General features: G+C 38.0%; 1 protein-coding gene across 3 annotated transcripts; it reads right to left on the bottom strand.

Moving 5' to 3' along the window:
- Nucleotides 1–224: 224 nt before the first annotated feature.
- LOC111325394 (phosphatidylserine synthase 2) lies at nt 225–18,712 on the bottom strand. 3 transcript variants are annotated; one of them, XM_088735988.1, is made up of 14 exons: nt 18,363–18,712; nt 17,523–17,644; nt 15,452–15,653; nt 14,249–14,350; nt 9,925–10,007; nt 9,153–9,220; nt 8,809–8,943; nt 8,538–8,588; nt 8,190–8,303; nt 7,368–7,445; nt 6,991–7,031; nt 2,670–2,784; nt 2,051–2,196; nt 225–1,587 (listed from the first exon to the last, which is right to left on the bottom strand). In XM_088735988.1, the coding sequence occupies exons 4-14, from the start codon at nt 14,317–14,319 to the stop codon at nt 1,320–1,322; spliced, it is 1,170 nt and encodes a 389-aa protein (XP_088592114.1). In that variant the 5' UTR covers nt 14,320–14,350; nt 15,452–15,653; nt 17,523–17,644; nt 18,363–18,712; the 3' UTR covers nt 225–1,319. The 3 variants fall into 3 exon arrangements, with proteins under 3 accessions (XP_088592114.1, XP_088592113.1, XP_022784940.2); XM_088735987.1 differs by lacking the exon at nt 17,523–17,644; XM_022929205.2 differs by lacking the exons at nt 14,249–14,350; nt 15,452–15,653; nt 17,523–17,644; nt 18,363–18,712 and adding exons at nt 10,846–10,911; nt 11,427–13,533 and having other exon boundaries at nt 9,925–10,017.
- Nucleotides 18,713–18,955: the final 243 nt, after the last annotated feature.

Below are 18,955 nucleotides of genomic sequence, written 5' to 3' on the forward strand. Positions count from 1 at the left end.
AAAAACTTAAATCAAAGTTGGCAAACGCGCGTAACCAAGTCACGGAATTGGTTAGTTTAATTTTGTATCTGATTGGTCGAGAGGATGGCGGGAGCTAAAGGGGACCAATCAAAGCGCGACGTGAGATAAAGCCAATGCAATCCCGGTTTACTTCGGACACTCACTAGAGAATTGTTCTAATGCACTAAACAAACTTAAAAAAAAAGAAAGAAAAAAAACCAACAATCCGTTATTTTCAGTTTATTAGTGCGTGTACTACTTGATCAACACTACACCCTTGTTTATTCCTAGATATTAATTTATCAACATACTTCTCCACCATAAACTTACCTTTAATATCTAGTGTTCATGTCTACATCAGGTAAGGGTCTCCAGACACTTCAACCAAAAGCCGAAATTGACAATCGCTAAACACGATCGTACGTTTTACTGAAACGGGCATCTCGTTTCTTCATGAAAATGGTGCAATATTTGACAACTCATTGATAAAAACCCCGATTAAAATGCTCAGCAGAGACTCGCGAAAAAATGCCAATGCCTTGCGCTTAATTTTTCTAATCTAATATAATTTTTTTGATTTTGCACTAACCACGCATTACAACTACATTTACTAAGGTTCTTGATAGTAATGAATTTATTTTTATTTATTTAAAAGTTCATATTTCATAGGAGATGTAAAAATATTGACGGGCCCCTGTCTTGATAATAAGAAACTAGAATTTCCTCTTCTTGTTTTCAGGTAACAGACTTTGAAATATAATTTAAGTTTGGCCCTTTGGTACGGAACATAAATATCACCTCACTCTTCTCCCAAATTGTTTTCAAATACGCAATACACAAACCCTTTCGCCAAGCCTTGTTCTTCCTTGGTTTTTAAGAGCCATTTTGGTATTTTCACACCGTAATATATTATTCATTAACAAACCATTAGCCATTAATTAAATACGGCAAACTAGAACATTTTCTCTTTGGGATCGTTTAGATTTAATACGAAGCCACAGAAATACTTGTGTTGTTTTGTTCTTCCACACAATATTAAAATCATTTTTCTCCTGACAAAACAAAGAGAAACTTGACGGAGGTGAAAACCGTAGATCTTAAAGGGACATGATTTTGGTGATGACGATACTGACAAACTTGAACCCAACCGTTTGAAAATCATTCCCTACACTTCACAAGTAAAGTTACTACGATTGTAAGAAATTGAGGAAATTGTTTTGGTACTAATCAGAACAAAAATCGAAAGAGAATTTCATTCATTTCTTTCAGCTTGAAAATCTTAATCATTATTGAATCATTCTTAAAAATTATATCAAAATTCATTCATGTTTGGGTCTGTGCTCTGCATGACTAATAGCACTATCGCTTCCTTTATCGTGATTGACCCGGAAGCCGCCGATAATCGAAGGCCAAAATTGCCATACCGTCCACGCAGTCCAAGAGCCGAAGAAAAGAATCCAGAATGCTGTCACGTGAGCAGGAAAGGGTATGCTGATGGTTTCCCAACCGAATTTAACGCAGATTAGCACTTCTGTTGAGACAATGGCGGCGACAACCCAGGCCTGTTGTCCAAACCGCTTGCAGGTACTGAAATTAAAAGAGAGGAACGGCAAAAATTTCATTTATACCGTAAAGCTTCTTACAACTATTTTTCAACAAGAGGTCTTTGATTCTTCCCAGAAGTGTTGATCTACGTGGCCGTAAAGCCTGCCAGTTCCACCTCCAACTGCCAGGATGTAAACAAAACTCCAGTCAAGTTACCGGAAGGAAACTTAAATGATCGCACTGGGCTTGTTACAAAATTTACTTACATCACTTTCCCTCCCTAGTAGCTTACGAAAAAGTCCTCATTGTCAGGGTTGCAAGACAGATGTTCTCCGCCTACGGTAAAATTTTAGACGAGTCGGTGACAAGTTTGCCGGGGCTCTAGCACTAGTAATCGACGTTTGACAGCCCCTTCCAGACTTCTCGCCGGCTCACGGGCCTTAAACTTTTCCGCGGGCGAAGACACACTCTAGCCGAAGCCTTAACAATAAAACTTATAACTTACGGGTCGTCCATGTATCTAAATGTTTCATTCAGTGCCACAGCTCCCATCCCAAGGTACAGCGCCATACGAACTTGCATGATGAAATGAGGTGGAGGAATCCACAAAATAAACTTCATGTAAAACAGGTTTAACTCGGCCAGGAGGAACTGAAAAACGAATTGATAACTGTTAGTGAATTTGATTGCAAACACGAACAGAGCAATTTTCAATAAGTATCAAAAATAATCCGGAATTACATTGTCTTTGCTTTACGTCGTTATCTGATTGGATCAAAAATTTCGTGCTATACTCTTAAACAATCAGATTCTAAACTAAAACCAATCGCCACCCGGTGACTAGCCTGCGAACAGGCTCCCCGTCAGACGTGGGGACACAAGAAGAGGAGTTCCCCTTCCCCTGCTTCGCGCCGTTGTGCTCCTCCAAGCCGGGAGCCTGTTCGCAGGCTACCCGGTGACTCGCGCTTTCCCGCGCTTGTTTTTACTTCGAGCTCTCACTGGTTCCTCGTGATGTCTTCCTTGCTATGATTGGCTGGCTGACGCGATCACTATGGTTTTGGTTTTTACGACCCTCATTCGAAAATCGCTCTGAGAGCACAAGAACAGCATGATCTTTAACATACCATAGCAGCAATTCCACAGACTGCCAGCCATCTAGTTAGACTTGTGGTCGCTTTCCAGTCATAAGACGTCCACGAATAAGGAGTGAATTGAGCAGCAACTCTTTTGAACTTGCCACTGACAAAAAAAAATGTTTGAGAGAAAAAAAGGAGTGGTCAAAAACTGTTCAGCTAAAAAGCGTTCGCGAAGGAAGACTCCTCACAAATTTGTGTTCATCTTCACTTCAGAATGACGAGCGGACAAAATCCTTCCTATAAGTTTTTCACTTCAAACATGTTTCTACTGGTTCAAACTAAAAGGCCAATATTCAAGGTCGCGTCAAATTAAGATCGACCTACAGGAGGTCACTGCTTCGGGTATTGCGTTACCAAAACTTTCGGGCGGCACGAGTTTTCCGGAAGTTGAAACGTTAAAAATCAACCGTGAACTAAGTGAACTGTCCTCGACGTGGTGACGAAAAAATGGCGGTTAATTTCGATTCCACCATTACTGCAAATTATGGTCAAGTAAAGATTTTGAGAAAGTCAAAAAACATTATTCGAGGCTACGAATTAAATACGACCAAAAAGTTCACTTTGTTCAAAGCCTCAAAGGATTTCGGGCTGAAAGGTAGGGTGCAGTCCTGATTCTGAAGTCAAAATAAAGCAACTGATATAGTAGTCTCCTTCGACTACTGATATAGCCGGTTGCCCTATAATTCTCAACTTCCGGTACAATCGTGCCGTACACGTGACGTCTTCGTAAGAGAAATCCGAAGATGTTACCTCCTGTAGATCGAATTTCAAGCGCAAGTTTGTTTCTTTCGTGAAGTCACATCGTTTGAGACTGTTAGGAGATTCTGACCGCGATGGAAAAAAATTCTTGTGTTTCATCAACTATCGACACTGCCACAGAGGGTTACAAGCTAAGCTCTCGTCCTGTGCAAAACAGGTCTGGTAAAATGTTCATAGACACAGAAGTTAAACCTCAAGCCGGAGACACGATCATGGATCTCGGGTGCGGTACAGGAGAGCTGTCTGCGCATCTGGCTCAGCTTGTTGGACCCAGTGGAAAGGTTTTGGGTGTTGATCCGGATAAAGAACGCCTTGAACTTGCTAAACAATCATACAGTGATATCAAGAATCTTTCCTTTGCTGAAGGCAGCGCTGCAAACTTCCCAGGTATGGGTTCAGAATGCTACGACATTATCTTCAGCAACTATGTGCTACAATGGATTCCGAACAAATGCAACGCTTTCCGGAATATGTACGCAAGCCTAAAGCCGACTGGTCATGCCAAACTAGCAGCTCAGTACGTCAGCTATCTATTCCCATTCATGACAAGCGCCTTTGAGGAACTGAATCCAGAAAATGCAGAACATTTACTTGGCATGTTCAATTTTGAAGCGAGATCAACGATCGAGCAATATTGCTTTGCCGCGGGGTTTGGCATTGTCAAAAGCTATGACATTCAGAGCGCACAATTTGTATTTGAGAGCATCGAGGCGCTTTTGAAGTGGCTTTGGTCGACAACACATGGTTCCTTTGATCCTACACTAGTAACCGAAGATCGCCTGCAGAACTATTATCCATATTCAAGCCGAAATGGTCAGCCTCCATTTGACTTTAGTGGTATTAAAGAAGAGTCAACGATTTGTCGATTAGTGGCTACCAAACAGGTTTATTAGGACGCCACGAAGCGTCTATTTATGTTCACTAACATCGATTTCCTGTTGAAGTAAATAACCGGTATTTTAGTGTCCCCAATTAGCAGTCAAGCTAAAGTGATTATGATACTTAAAATAAAGTTCCTATCTTAATGCTAAATATGCTTTCTACATTGTGTTCTACAATATGCCTTCGCTCCGACGAAGGGCTAACGCTCGAAACGTCAGGTTTTGTAATCGTTACGGTGGCCAATTTACCATTTCAACTTTGTTAATATACCCAAATTATGCCTTCTACAGTTTTATTTCAATTAGAGAAAACTTGCAAAACTCTTAATACAACTGAATGGGTCGCATGGCTTCAAACCGTTTCTAAGACAATTTTAGGATGTACCCTGAGTGTAGAAAAATATGCAATGAAATCTGCCATCATTTAAGATTCTAGTCATACAAGCATCACATAAACTCATCAGTTATAGATTATTATTATTATTTTTATAGTAAATTTTTCTTATAATTCTTTTGCGTTAAACTTCTGAAGACTTTGCATTTCCTTTGTCAAGAGACTTAAAGTAAGATATAGACTACCTAAACAGCACATTATCATTTTATTATTCATAGCCCTATAATTATGTAGTTTAGGTTAGTGATACTTTTTCTTAAAAGGATAATTGTAACTTGCACGACTATTTTTTATTTTTTATACACTCAGAGTAATTTAAAAAACCGTACACTCTGATTGATTTTCTTCTCCAGCAAAATATCTCACGCTATCCCTCTTTTTATAACTTCGAATATCCTACCCATTAATATGCTCTATTTTGAAACCGTTTCTGCCATAATACATGTTTCTACTAGCTCTACACCTAGGAATATTCGCGAACTTTTTATTAATTAATCTGACGTCCATACATATAACACGCATTTTTCTTCCACAGAGAATTTTTATGTACAGAAATCTAGATTGTATATGAAATTGAAGTCTTTCTCTGCGTTTGGTACGAGGTTATGGAACTGTCTAAACCCTCACTTGCGTAAGCTCACAAAAAGAGCATTTAAAAGGGAAATTCATAAGTTGCTTTAGACTATACTTGGGATTGAGGGCTATTATGTTGACGCCCATTCACTAATATTGAAATTCAATACCAATGATTATCGAATATTATAACTGTAGTATTTCGCTCACATCCGTATATCACAATTCTCTCCTCTCCACTTTCCAGTCTGCTCTGCCTGTATTTTCATTATTATGTCTTGTTTTAACTCACTAGTAATTTTATTGTATTTAATTTGTATGACAACTGTACGTATTTTTTAGCTTATAATGTAGTAAACTAATGCATGGCTTATAACCCCTATAATATTGTAGTAATGAAATCTCTTTAGTTTATTGTAAAATCTCTTTAGTTTATTGTGATAATCAAACTTCTTTAACTTACAATGTGCAGTATTTACTTATGTATTTCTAATACCCGCCAAGACTAGCTAACGCTATATGCGGGTTGTGTAAATTTGCTTGTAATGTTCTGTAAAATAATAATAAACAACAACAACACTTTCATGTTAGATTCAATAAAGGTTATCTCAATTTTAACGTCAATCACATGTTCTGCGTAATGAATGGGCATACTCCTATGTAGCCAATGAAAAAGAGTTTGATATAAATTTACGATTCACTATTCTCAACAAACACGTCTTGATGATACCAACCTACATTGCAAGAGTCCTGCAAGGTTGCTGCATGGTTGACCAACTGAAGGGAGTGGTCAAGTTACGGGTGGATTTCTACCAGAAGTCCAAGGGAAATAGAGTTTGATTTGATTTATCGCAAGGCCCTATTGAAATGGGTTCGAGTTTTGGCTAGATTGCAGAATACCCGGCCCCTCATTTACATGTCATTGAATAAGAATAGCCTCTATTGTGTTATGCTTCGTTCTTCAAAGCCCCCCGACACAGGTAAATGAGGTGGTCGGGTATTCTGCAATTGCTCCCCAGTTTTCTCGAGTCGATTGTGTCGCCCCACAGAGAACGCCAAAGATAACATTCAAAAGTTGATTAAAATATCTAGTAATGTGAGAGAAAAGTTCTTAATGCGGCAGTTCGGGTTACATGCTTAATTCCTAAAAGTCTGCTCATATTACTCCGGTACTCAGGGAACTTCCCTGGTTACCGGTGAAATTTAGAGTCGAATTTAAGATTACGCTTTTAGTTTTTAAAACGTTGAATGGCCTGGCACCACAATATTTATCTCAACTACTTGTTGTAAAGCCTAGAACTAGATATAGCCTGCGGTCTGATTCTGAAACATTGCTGCTAATCCTTAGGGTGACACGGAAGACTCTTGGCGATCGAGCCTTTTTCAATGTCTGACCAACAGTAAGGAATGCCTTGCCATCTAGTCTTAGAAACTGTAGGAACATTGACTCTTTTAAAGTACAGTTGAAGACTTATCTTTTAAAGAAAGCTTTTAATTTGTAATTTTATATTCTTATTGCTAGTATTATTTATGCCATCTAGCCTTAGATACTATATGAACTTCACTTTTTTAAAGTACAGTTGAGGACTTATAATTTCTTCTTAAGAACGCTTTCAATATTGTACAGCGCTTTAGAATATTTTAATTGTTAAAGCGTTATATTAAATGTAATAAATTATTATAAAACGTACCGAAACCCTACCTGTAGGTGGGAATGTTCCATAAACCTCTCCAGTGATATGGCTGTAAAATTATTTTAAAAAATAACCTTTGCCTCCAAAAAGTTAAAAACAAAACTAAACCTTCCCATGCGGCCTATTTCCATAAGTACATTTCAGAGCCACCTTAAATTTTTCTGATGTATTTTAAGGTGGCCCAGGTAACCCAAGATATCCAAAAATATTAATCATACATTACATGGAAATAATTGGACATTTATTTGTACCATTTTCAAGAGAACAAACAAAAAAGTGTTTTAATATCACCCTCTCCATGCAATGGTGTTAAAAAAGTACCAAAACCCATTATCAGTTACCTTAAGTAAGACAGGGCATAAATAATAGGACAGCTGCTATGTACCTTATTTCCAAGATAATCACAAGTCTTCATGCCAAGATACGCCCCAAAACCATTACAAATGAGAACATCCATGATCCACTATGAAATACAATGAGTGTCTTAATAAAGAAATTTCACAGCACATAGTTGCTTAACACACTGGAATGCTAACTGAATAGGAGTGTGTCGATGTCTCAAAACTCCACACTATATACCAACCAATCAATGCTTCTTGAAACAAAACAGTCAGATCATAATTTGTTCTTGGGGCATTTAAAAAAGAAAAACTTAGGGTGACAAGTATGGAAACAGACCCTTTAATTACTCTTGCGACATTTTACAACCTTGGGTGTTGGGTTATGCCAGGGGAAGCCACCCTAAAGAATGAACCTAAAAGAAAAAAACCCACGACAGGCAAAGCTAGAAAGCCTCACGACCAAAGATCAAGCTGCACTGAATTGTTTTTAGCCTTGTGATCCCATAAAAGATAATAACAATTGCTAAAGGGGGTGAGGGTGTCAAAACCACAACCTTGAATACTTTAACTCCCAAAACCTGATCACAAGTAAATAGTTAATGCTTGCAATTAAGATGCAGTTAAAGCAATTGCAGAAAAGAAGCCTAAAAAGTCTGGCTTTTGCTGAAATTTGAATGTGTGCCCCCCAGATACATAATGGTGGCTACATCAAGCTGACCTGTTTTAATTGTGATCTGTAGACTTCAATAGTTTTATAAGCCATATCACACCTGCTTATTGTCCTCACTTGTATAAAAACTATAAAAAAACAGTCATAGGGATTAAGAAGGTTGAAGAAAATTACGCATTTGAAGAGTTTGACTTACATGATCCCACCAGCATTCACTGAAGTTTGGTAACTGATGCTCTAAGGAATATTCCAAGACTTCAAAAAGAACACTAGTGACAGTCAATAGCCAGTAGTCACGAAGGATGAGTGCCTGGAAATACAAAATTGGTCATTGAAAAAAAAAAAATCACAAGGGATACACATTTGGCAAGCTTCATAAAAGAGAATTGAATTTTTAACCAGCAAAGCATTTATTTGTTCTTAAGATACTTTTCCTATCGAGCAATGACACGTTAGAGACCCCTCATCTAAAAATGTCTCTAATCTTAAGACTACATTATGCTTTTCTTTGAAACAACACTTTACTGGAACAAATTCATCTTACCTTTGCCCACCATCCGAAAAAATGAGCTGGTATAAAGACATCACATTTCTCCTGTTGGGCATTAAAGAAAAACAATGTTATCTGGAGACATAGTCGTCTAGTGTCCATTTTGCCTATTTAAAAAAAAAAAGAAGTCACATTAATCAAAATTAAGTTTCACTACATCCTGAATTTCTTACCTAAAAAAAATGTTTTTTTGACCAAAAAGAATGTGCACCTACAACTTGAACTACATGCAACAATCTCTGTTGATAAATTGACTTGCACTTACAAGAAAGGTATGGAATGATCCCTTGGGGTGTCCTGGTGTGTATAACCTACAGTCTTCTCCATAAGATTGCTCTGGCAATGGTTTCCCTAAATCTTCGTCAAGATACTTTAGCAACTGCCTGGCATCATGAGTTGTCTGAAAAAGATAATATGCAAGCTAAGGTATGTCTCAAGGGGACTAGTGAAGGCTTGAATGACAATGGAAATCATGTTCATGATTGCAAAACAAATTTGAGGTATATGATCTTCAGGGTGTGTAGTTAAAATAAAGAAAAGTCTATCCTACTTTACCAGTTGAAGAAGTGTTAACAGTGACAAATAACATTTAATATCAAAAACACATACCTGGAATAAAAGAAAAATTAGAACCAATTCATAAACAACACTTAGGCAAAGAATGATACGCCAGAAAGCTGAAAATCAAAACAGAGAACTTGAGGTTAAGCTACGTTAACCTTGAATGGGTTGTAAGTACATCTGTAGACTATTCGCTCCGACGAAAGGCTAACGCACAAAACGTCAGCTTTTGTAATCGTTACGGTGGCCAATTTACCATTTCAACTTTGTTGATATATCCAAATTATTTCACTACTCCCACCGACGTAGCCCCAAACAGTTTCTTTCGAAACTGTCAGCCTTTATTCATTTGTAGACTAATTTAATCTTTCTTTTACAATGTAGTAATTCAACACTGGAGGTCAAACCTAAGGTTTGTCCCCTGAGTTTTTTCCACCATTACAGTAGGTTATACCAAATCACCTTCAAAGAGGTATGGCGGCAAAATTTCTCATCACAACAGGATGGAGAAAATTTATCAGGTAGGGGATAGTTTATGGAGAAAAAAACCTCCATAAACCAATCTACTTCATGGTGTTATACGCATCTTGAAAATTAAGCCTATCTTTTTCAAATCTGTAGTTGGCAATCTTTGTGAATGTGTTGATCTAATCCAATCATAACCATCTTTACTTATGTGTGGTTTATACTTTTATCTTATGTGTTCATCTTTCTAGAAAACAACTATTTCGAGGGTTCTTTACATTTTTTACCTTTTTTATACATCTCCAAAATAACAAAAATATATGTCACAACTCCTTCAACTTCATCAATCGCATACCTGGGTGAGGTCGTTTGAACGGTCCATCTCTTATCTGATTGTCCCCAAACAACAAAAATACTGCAATGCAGGCTACAAGTCCCCTGAAACAACGTAAGATTCAAATATAACATTACAAATATCAAGCTAATTTGCAACCAAAGAGCGAGCTTTGGGGGGGGAGGGTGGGGTGGTGGGAGAGGGGAATGGGTCCTGTTACTGGGTAATGGTGGCTCTGCACAAGAATCTCCACTGTCAGAAAAGTTTGAGGTGATAACAAAAGGGAGCCCTTGCAAAATGATTGTTGGGATCCCAGGTGGGATCCCAGGTGGAATCCCAGGTGGGATTTTGGAACGGGATCCCCCCTGGGATCCCAGGTGGGATTGTGGGCAGGAATTAAAAATCCCACAATTTTGAAATTTCCTAATCCAAGTTATTACACTCGGGATCCCAGGCGGGATAATCTGCTATCCCAGGTAGGATAAACTGGCATCCCAGGTGGGATAAACTGGCATCCCGGGTGGGATAATCTGGTAGACTTAATGACTCCTATGTAAGTATTTAATCTAACGACCCAGATCTAGATGCTGTATTAAATGAAGCCAATTCCAACATGACCACTTCAATGAAATAAAATTATTATATTTGAAACAGGTAAAACGTTTCCCAAAAATTTAAAATAACTGGAAACATGTATCAGTGTAGTTCATTAATTAAGAACAAGTGAATAAGACACTGCAATGTTATCTATTTGACATAGTTTATTGATATAAATTAAGTATGTATGCAATTTTTATTTCTCTTCTAATCAACAAGAACATATAAAACCTAAAAAATCATTCAAAAATACAGGAATAATCATAAAATTATGCTTAAGTTCTAGCGATTTTAAATTTGTTTTTGTTTTTTTTCATACTCCTCTACAAGCTCCAAAGCACTTATCTTGCAAGGTTTTCTTTACAACTGTGGCAGGCTGCTTTCTATAACTTTTCTCATCCAGAACAAAACCTAGGAAGCAATAAAAAGACAAATGTTCAAGTCAGTTCTTAAATGATTGAAACTGTGGATTACCAACAAACAGCCCGACAGTTGATTATGTTGGTAACATGGAGTTTCATAATCTAAATACTAACAAAAATTTCAAGCAAGGAGAGTACAGTAGTTTGTTTGACCTGTGCATGATGCACACTGCACCTAGATTGCCAGAGATTGAGATCACCACTTAGAATATATAGCCCCCTTCCTTAACTAGAATCAATCAATCAAAATGATGAAAGACATGGTCCAAAGTGACAGTGTAAGCTTGGTTAGCAAGGGAAGTAGTAATCAATTCTGCAAAAGACCATCACTTCATAAAAAAATATCATCACGATGGCTTAGTTACTGGCAAAGAAGAAAGTAATTCATATTAGTTTTATCAAACACTCTTTACCTTTGAAATGTGAAAGAGAGGCAAAGGACCATTTAAAGAATTGAATTGTTGAGATAAAAAATAAAAATGAGCGGTTATTCAGTTTACATACCACGAAAAGTGAGAATTATCCCTGGGAACCAGCCCTTTGCTATTTGCATCCTCCGAGACCGTGTCACACAAGGAGGCTGCCTCAACATCATCACCGGCAATCTCAAATTTACCTCAACTGAACAGGCACTTTATTCCATCCTCAGCAAATTTCACAAGGTGAAAGTCTATACTTAGGGAAACCAGGTATAAGCAACTAAGCTTATCCATTTGAAGTAAGTCCTGCTACAAACAATTATTTCATAGTTTCGATAGGATCATTCACAACTATAAATGAAATAAACAAAAAAAGTTTTAAGTTTCACCACTAAAAAAATGGGTGTCACTCACCATTACCTCTTGACAACATGTTGATGCTTTGGTTATTCGTTGATTCCTTTTTGACATTTTGCAGAGCTGATCTTTATCGGTAAGCCAAACTATAAGTCTGCAGCATGCTAAAACGACGCCACGTGCAAGCATTTGAATAACTGAAATTTTTTTCACACCGCGAAAAGAAAACAAAAGTGCCACCAAAGAACAAAGTTTACCGAAAAAGCTGTGAAATTCCAGCATAACCAATCAAACACGTTTTATACTTTTGGTTCCATTCCCCCTCGTCCATCTACAGTGTAAAGCAAGATGGCGGCCAAATGGATTGATTTAAAGAAACGCAAGCATTTCAACACCTTTTCATTGCGTTGCAAATCCTTTGCCACCAAAGCTTGAGTTGTCTTGTGAGGAATGCTTTAATCGAAGCTCCAAGCTGTAATAATTTCAGACCAACCCCTCTATTAACTCCACTGTGTTTTGAAGATCACATCGATGGTTCGAACAGATCGCTGGTTTCGAATTCTTCAGCAGCTGAAAATGGATGGTCAGGATTCACACTGCAGGACACAGTTTTTGAGTCAGGCTAATTTGTGGATTGCGTTGAAGTATGAAATTATGAAGAAATTCCTTCACACATTTATGAAAACGTAGAAGAACCGAACAGTAATGAAATAATTCCAGATATAGGATCAATTGACGATCGATAATGGCGGGACAGCTGATCCAAGTAAGCTGAACACTTTTGAAGAAAACAATGACCCACTTGTTTATTAAAAGGTTGAGCTGTTTTCATGTTAGATTTGCAAAGCAAGTAAATTGATGTACAGATAGAAAATTGGTTGTGTGAATTTTTTCTGGACCCTACATTTGTATAAATCAGTATTAATTTTGTTCTTGTTGAAGGACACAAGGTTAAATACCACAATAAAGAGGATTTTTAAAAGACATGGCTGAGAAGATCCCTTTTGCAAAATATTACATGTCACTCAATCAATATATGCTATTTTCCATAGAGATCTTAGTAGTTTTGCACAATTAATTGTTTAAAAGTTTGGTGGTTTGGACACTCAATTCTTGGTCTGCATTTAATCAAATAAATTATGGTCTCCTTGTAGGGGAAATTCAGATATCATTACTGGCATATGATGACAATTTAAAAGATGGCTGGGTCCTCGATTTCTAACTCCCTCTGTTTGATCACCTACACATATGTCAATTTCCTCAGATTTAAAGCAGATTTGTTTGAAAGTAGAAATGTCTGGAAGGAATGATGTTTATGTGAGCAGATTTCCTAATCTGGTGGAAAGGAATTAACATACAGACCAAAAATGAGTCTCACACAATTTCCTTTGAATCAGCAAAGTGGCACAGACATTGTACAACCTTACATGTAAATGAGTAATTAATGTAATTCGTATTTATATGCACCTTGTCTAAAACAAATACATGTATTTGCTGATACCTGATAATCTTTCATAGTTTTGAAATATGAAGAAATTGGTTAGATTGTAAACCTATGTATGAAACAACTTTGCAACATGGGATTCCATCTTTTGACTAACACAGATCCAACTCTCACACTTTATGAGGGAATTATCCTACCTATCTCAACTGGTTCTCATTTCCTTTGTCAAATCCAGAATTGTACATTCATCATCTGGGAACCTGATCTATATTTTCTTAGATCCAGCCAGTATTTATTACCTCATTCTGGGATCACTTTTAAACAATCCAAGATGAAACAAGATCCCACTTATCCCACCCGAGATCCCACCTATCTTACCCAGGATCTTACCTTTCTCACCCGGGATCCCGCCCATCCCACCCGGGACCCCACCCATCCCACCCGGGATCCCACCTTTCCCACCCGGGATCCCATCCATCCCACCTGGGATCCCGCCCATCCCACCTGGGATCCCGCCTATCCCGCCAGGGATCCCACCTTTTTTTTACATGGGAAATAGTTACAGTGGCTCTGCACAACAATTTCCATTGTTCGAAAGAGTTTAAAGTGAGTAAAAAGGGTACAAATAGTAACAGTGGCTCTGCACAAAAACCTCTATTGTTAGAAAGAGTTTGAAATGAATGCAAAGGGAACAAATAGATACAGTGGCTCTGCACAAGAATCTCAAATGTTAGAAAGAGTTTAAAGTAAGTAAAAAGGAGACAAGGAGTAACTTAAATTAAGAAAAATATCATAGGTACTTAACTAAAGCAGCAGTTTGCCAACTCAAAATCAGCAGTTTAAATCAGATGCCTTAAAAGGCATGCTAGATAGTAGTTCTTTCCATACAATTTTATCTCTGAATCACACCAAGGTCACAAAAAAAAATTAGGAAATGATCAGCAATGGAAGGAGCTCATAAAAATCCTTGTTAGCACCTTAGAAATGTTAAGAGACCAGAATGGAGAATATGTCTTTTGATGGTAAAGTGTAAAGAGTTAAAATATACTTATGACTGGGGCCTGGAATCAAGTTACCACTTTTTTTTACTTAAATAATCACCATACCTCTTTGTATTGTATTCACTGTTTTCCTTAGTTTTTTCAAAAGCTCCAACATAAACCAAGACACACAGCATAATCAGAAGAACTGTCACTGTATGTGCTCTCCTGACAAAAATTACAAACCACAAAAATTTTAGAAGCTGAATAGTTTGCACAAGTAGGTCTCATCCATTGTCATGGGGCATCGTCATTAAATTTACAAGCACTGGTATTATATATATATCTTATTAACCAAGCGCGAGGGCCGTACTGGGAGAATATCGGCTCGAGGTCTTGACAGTACGGACCGAGCGCAGCGAGGTCCATACAAAAAAGACCGAGGGCCAATATTCTTCCAGTACGGTCCCGAGCAAGCTTGGTTAATAAGAGATTTATTATACAACTGAAGTTCAAAGGGACACAAGTGCGGTATCATTCACGACCATTTGGGACAGTGCCCGGTCCAATACTGAGAGAATATTGACCGGCAATAGAGCATTTTTATTGGTTGATTTTAGTTATTGGCCCTCTGACTGCCCGAGTCGTGTAATAAATGCAATTAATACGCCCCGTGACCCTCAATGCATCAGACTTTTCTATAACTGACACCAGCTTGGAAAAAAGGGGATAATTTTCTGGTACAACATTGGTGGGGGTATAACAAGATAATTTGGTTTTATGAAATGGTAATGTGAATGAGCCACCTTGGCCAGCTTTAGAAATTCTCCAAAACAGCTGATAACACCAAATTATCCTGCGATACCAGCTTTGATTGTTTTCAGTTGATTTGGAAGTGTCCATGGTTACATCAGGACCTTCTTATTTCAAGGGCAAGTCTTCTAGGGAAGAAGTGCATGTGGGTATATGATGAAAATCTTCAAAGAGCAACAAATGATCGCATCATGCATGGACATGCTGCTGGCCTAACCTTTTTTGGCCCAGCATTTGCAAGGACCAATCGCACATGTTAACATCAGATACAAGCATGAAACCTCACCCGAGAAAAAAGCCCTTATTTAAGCTAATATAAAATATCGAAAATTAGTAAACTGATGCAAAATAAAGCACTGTGTCGAGAGTTTTATCGATCGAAGCTGCTATGTACATAAAGTAATCAAGGCATGATTACTTAACACTGCTTAATACACCTGCCGGGGAAGTATATTTATCACGCAAATAAGAGCGATCGAGCACAACCAAAATTTAATTAACTACGGCTTGGCTCACCAGAAATAAGTGTTGGTTCCATCGTCAGAGAACTGCTGAGTCTGTTTGATGTCCCACTCACACTTAATGCTAAACGGCCGTCGATCATCTCCTTTATCGTGTCCATTAGCCCTAACGATGTCCTTATCATGCGCCTGCCCATTTTGGTGAACCAAACCAGAATTAAGAGGGATAAGTTTCTAAAGAAACTGTGAGGCTGCATCTATGGGAGTAACAAGATAATTATAATGGTTTTATCAACTGAGTTGATAATGTAATTTGGTCACCGTAAAGAGTTTCAAAGCTGATGTTTAGAGCATTAGCCCCTCGTCAGAGTGAAGGGCTAATCAAATAAAATCTCTTGCTCTGAGGAAGGGCTAATGCTTGAAACCTAACTTGATTTACACATCCTTGTATATGTACATGAAGCAAAGTTGAGCACATTTTGGCTTGTGGAAATTTCAGATTTGATGTAACAGAGATTCAAGTTGCTGGCATGGGTATATTCATAGTGTCTGGAATCTTTGGTGTTCAAGTATGGTCCCAGCAGGTAGGCTTGCTTCTACAATTGTTATGGTTTGTGTATGTGAGTGTATCAGATATGATGAGTATGTTACATGGCTAATGCTGCACATTTAGTGCCGAGCTGTGCTCATCTGTATGGTACATGTATGCAGTCATCCAAGGTAATAATGTTGAATTATCATTCAACAACAAACATATGAAACATATGTATGAACTGCGGTTATGAAACGTATATATGCACGATCCTTCGCAGTAAAGCACTATTTGAGCAATAGTGAAAATCAGACCTGAAAAAAATTTCAGGCCTGTACGGGATTCGAACCACTGACCTCTGCGATACTAGTGCAGCGCTCTACCAATTGAGCTAACAAGCCAACTGGGAGCAGGCCATCAAATTAATTCGACATAAACCCGTAGATGATAAATCAAACAACAACAAACATATGAAACATATGTTTGAACTGCGGTTATGAAACGTACATATGCACGATCCTTCGCAGTAAAGCACTATTTGAGCAATAGTGAAAATCAGACCTGAAAAAAATTTCAGGCCTGTACGGGATTCGAACCACTGACCTCTGCGATACTAGTGCAGCGCTCTACCAATTGAGCTAACAAGCCAACTGGGAGCAGGCCATCAAATTAATTCGACATAAACCCGTAGATGATAAATCAAACAACAACAAACATATGAAACATATGTTTGAACTGCGGTTATGAAACGTATATATGCACGATCCTTCGCAGTAAAGCACTATTTGAGCAATAGTGAAAATCAGACCTGAAAAAATTTCAGGCCTGTACGGGATTCAAACCACTGACCTCTGCGATACTAGTGCAGCGCTCTACCAATTGAGCTAACAAGCCAACTGGGAGCAGGCCATCAAATTAATTCGACATAAACCCGTAGATGATAAATCAAACAACAACAAACATATGAAACATATGTATGAACTGCGGTTATGAAACGTATATATGCACGACCCTTCGCAGTAAAGCACTATTTGAGCAATAGTGAAAATCAGACCTGAAAAAAATTTCAGGCCTGAACTAACTTGAGGGCATCTGAGTAACTATCGGCACATGGGAAAACTATCTTAAGCACCCTTTTCTGTATTGATTCAATTTTGTCAGACAGATAACCTGGAATGGATTGCCATACTGGTACGGCGTACTCTACAATAGATCTAACAGCGCTTGTATAGACCTTTAACATGCTACCTTGGTCAACGCCAGCTCGACGTAGAATACGTAGAGAGTAGAGCTTCTTGCAAGCTTTTTTATATATGTAGTTAACATGACTATTCCACCACAGTAAGGGGGTTTACTCTTGAGATCTTGGAAGTGAAATGGTTGATGTATGCATTTGTTAGAAAGTAATGTTCAGACATGATAAGGAACAGGTGTCTACAACAAGAAATCTGGCCTCCTCTTTGGGACTGAGTTGAAAAGTGACTTGTTCAGGGATTTGCCTGGTGAACAGTGAGAAAGTGAAGCTGATTGCCCTGGAGGAAAATCAATGGCTTTTTCAGCCAGTATTTCCCCTTTTTGTACTACATATACTTACTTAAAGTCTTTTTTGTCCACACTTTGTTGGAATAAAGAAGTAAATGGTATGTATCCTGATTCTTGATTATGGCCAGGTTCCTTACTTCAGTGTCATATACAAGGATGTTATCTTTGAGGGTACTATGTGTGGAACAATTTACAATCTTTCATAAATATTTCTTCAAATATATACAGGTGGAAAGGGGAAGAATGGATCCACAGTTGCTGTAAGTTTCTTGTACTATCATGAAATTTTCCGTATCGCTGTTACTGCACAGCCCTTCAAAGAGGCAGTGTACTTACAGTTAAATGAACACAAGTGTCCCCCCCCCCTCCCAAGATGGGGCATGCAGGCAATTTGCAAGGACTGCACTTGCAAGGGTTTACATGTAGTGGTAGTAAATAACAACAATTTACTGCACTTCTGATATCTGAAGGTTTTTTTTTTTGTCATTTCGAGTTTAAAAAACTGTATTTTTGTTTGCAGAAAGCAATCATTTCTCATTTCTCTGAGCTGTTATATGGATTCAGGAATGTCATACTATAAAGAAGTTAAAATGTGATGTTTAATGTTTCTTTTGGTAAAAAGATGTGCTGTGCTATGCACAGTATTGGTTTGTTAAGGAGAAATTTTACTCTTTCATTGAGAAAACTCAGGGAGTTTTGAAAACCAATGACTGTGGGAACCCTTAATAATGGCTGCGAATTCGTACAAGGAAATGTATGGAGATAAGGAAACTTGTTCAAATATATCGATTATGAGCTTACGGGTCTTCGTTGCCCGACTCGAATCATGTTAAGTGCTGTGTAACCTTCGCATCTGGGTTAAAAATGGCTAATTAGAAGCAAGTTTACTTACTTCCCGAAGTGGCCACTTTCATCTCTCGTTGTACGTTCCATTTCTCCATACATTGTCTTAAAATCTTGTCGAAGTCATGCGGAATACTCGTCGAGTAGAGTATCAACCCTTCAATGAAGTAAATTTGCACGACTCGATATTACCTCTGCGATGTTAGATGTTTCTTAGACAGTCGTAAAAAGGACGATTTCTGCAGTGCAAAATACTTCCAAAGGCGCATTATTTCCCTCATTTTTCCATCTGTAGTCTAGTAATGGACGCCATATTTGCGAATGACCCATTTCGGTCGGACACGGAAAAGAAAAAGCTTCACAACTCCAAACTTCACCCAGTCGCCATTTTGTTTGTTGTTAAGTCCACAGATGTTTCACGGGATATAATTTAGGTTCCAGGCTCTCAAAAATCCTCTATTAGCAGTACCAGGCTTGGTTTTAATGAGAGTAAATACGCGGGGAAAATTAAAAACAAACCTATCTAGTATAGCTTTGCTTACAGCATATAAAAACAAAATGTCCGAGATTCTTGAGAGTTACAAAAAAAATAAAGCGATTAATTCTTTGTGCATTTCATTTTCAATATGGAACAAAAAAATG

This window comes from Stylophora pistillata, chromosome 10 (genome assembly GCF_964205215.1).
Source record: "Stylophora pistillata chromosome 10, jaStyPist1.2, whole genome shotgun sequence".
In the NCBI taxonomy this organism is placed as follows: Eukaryota; Metazoa; Cnidaria; class Anthozoa; order Scleractinia; family Pocilloporidae; genus Stylophora; species Stylophora pistillata.

Excerpts from the sequence above, each read along its gene's own strand:
- LOC111325394 (XM_022929205.2), bottom strand. The coding sequence starts at position 11,517 with ATGATGTTGAGGCAGCCTCCTTGTGTGACACGGTCTCGGAGGATGCAA. Across the intron at positions 8,944-9,152 it reads TAATTTTTCTTTTATTCCAG|ACAACTCATGATGCCAGGCA; the intron begins GTATGTGTTTTT and ends TATCTTTTTCAG. Across the intron at positions 7,446-8,189 it reads GTGAATGCTGGTGGGATCAT|TGGATCATGGATGTTCTCAT; the intron begins GTAAGTCAAACT and ends TGTATTTCATAG.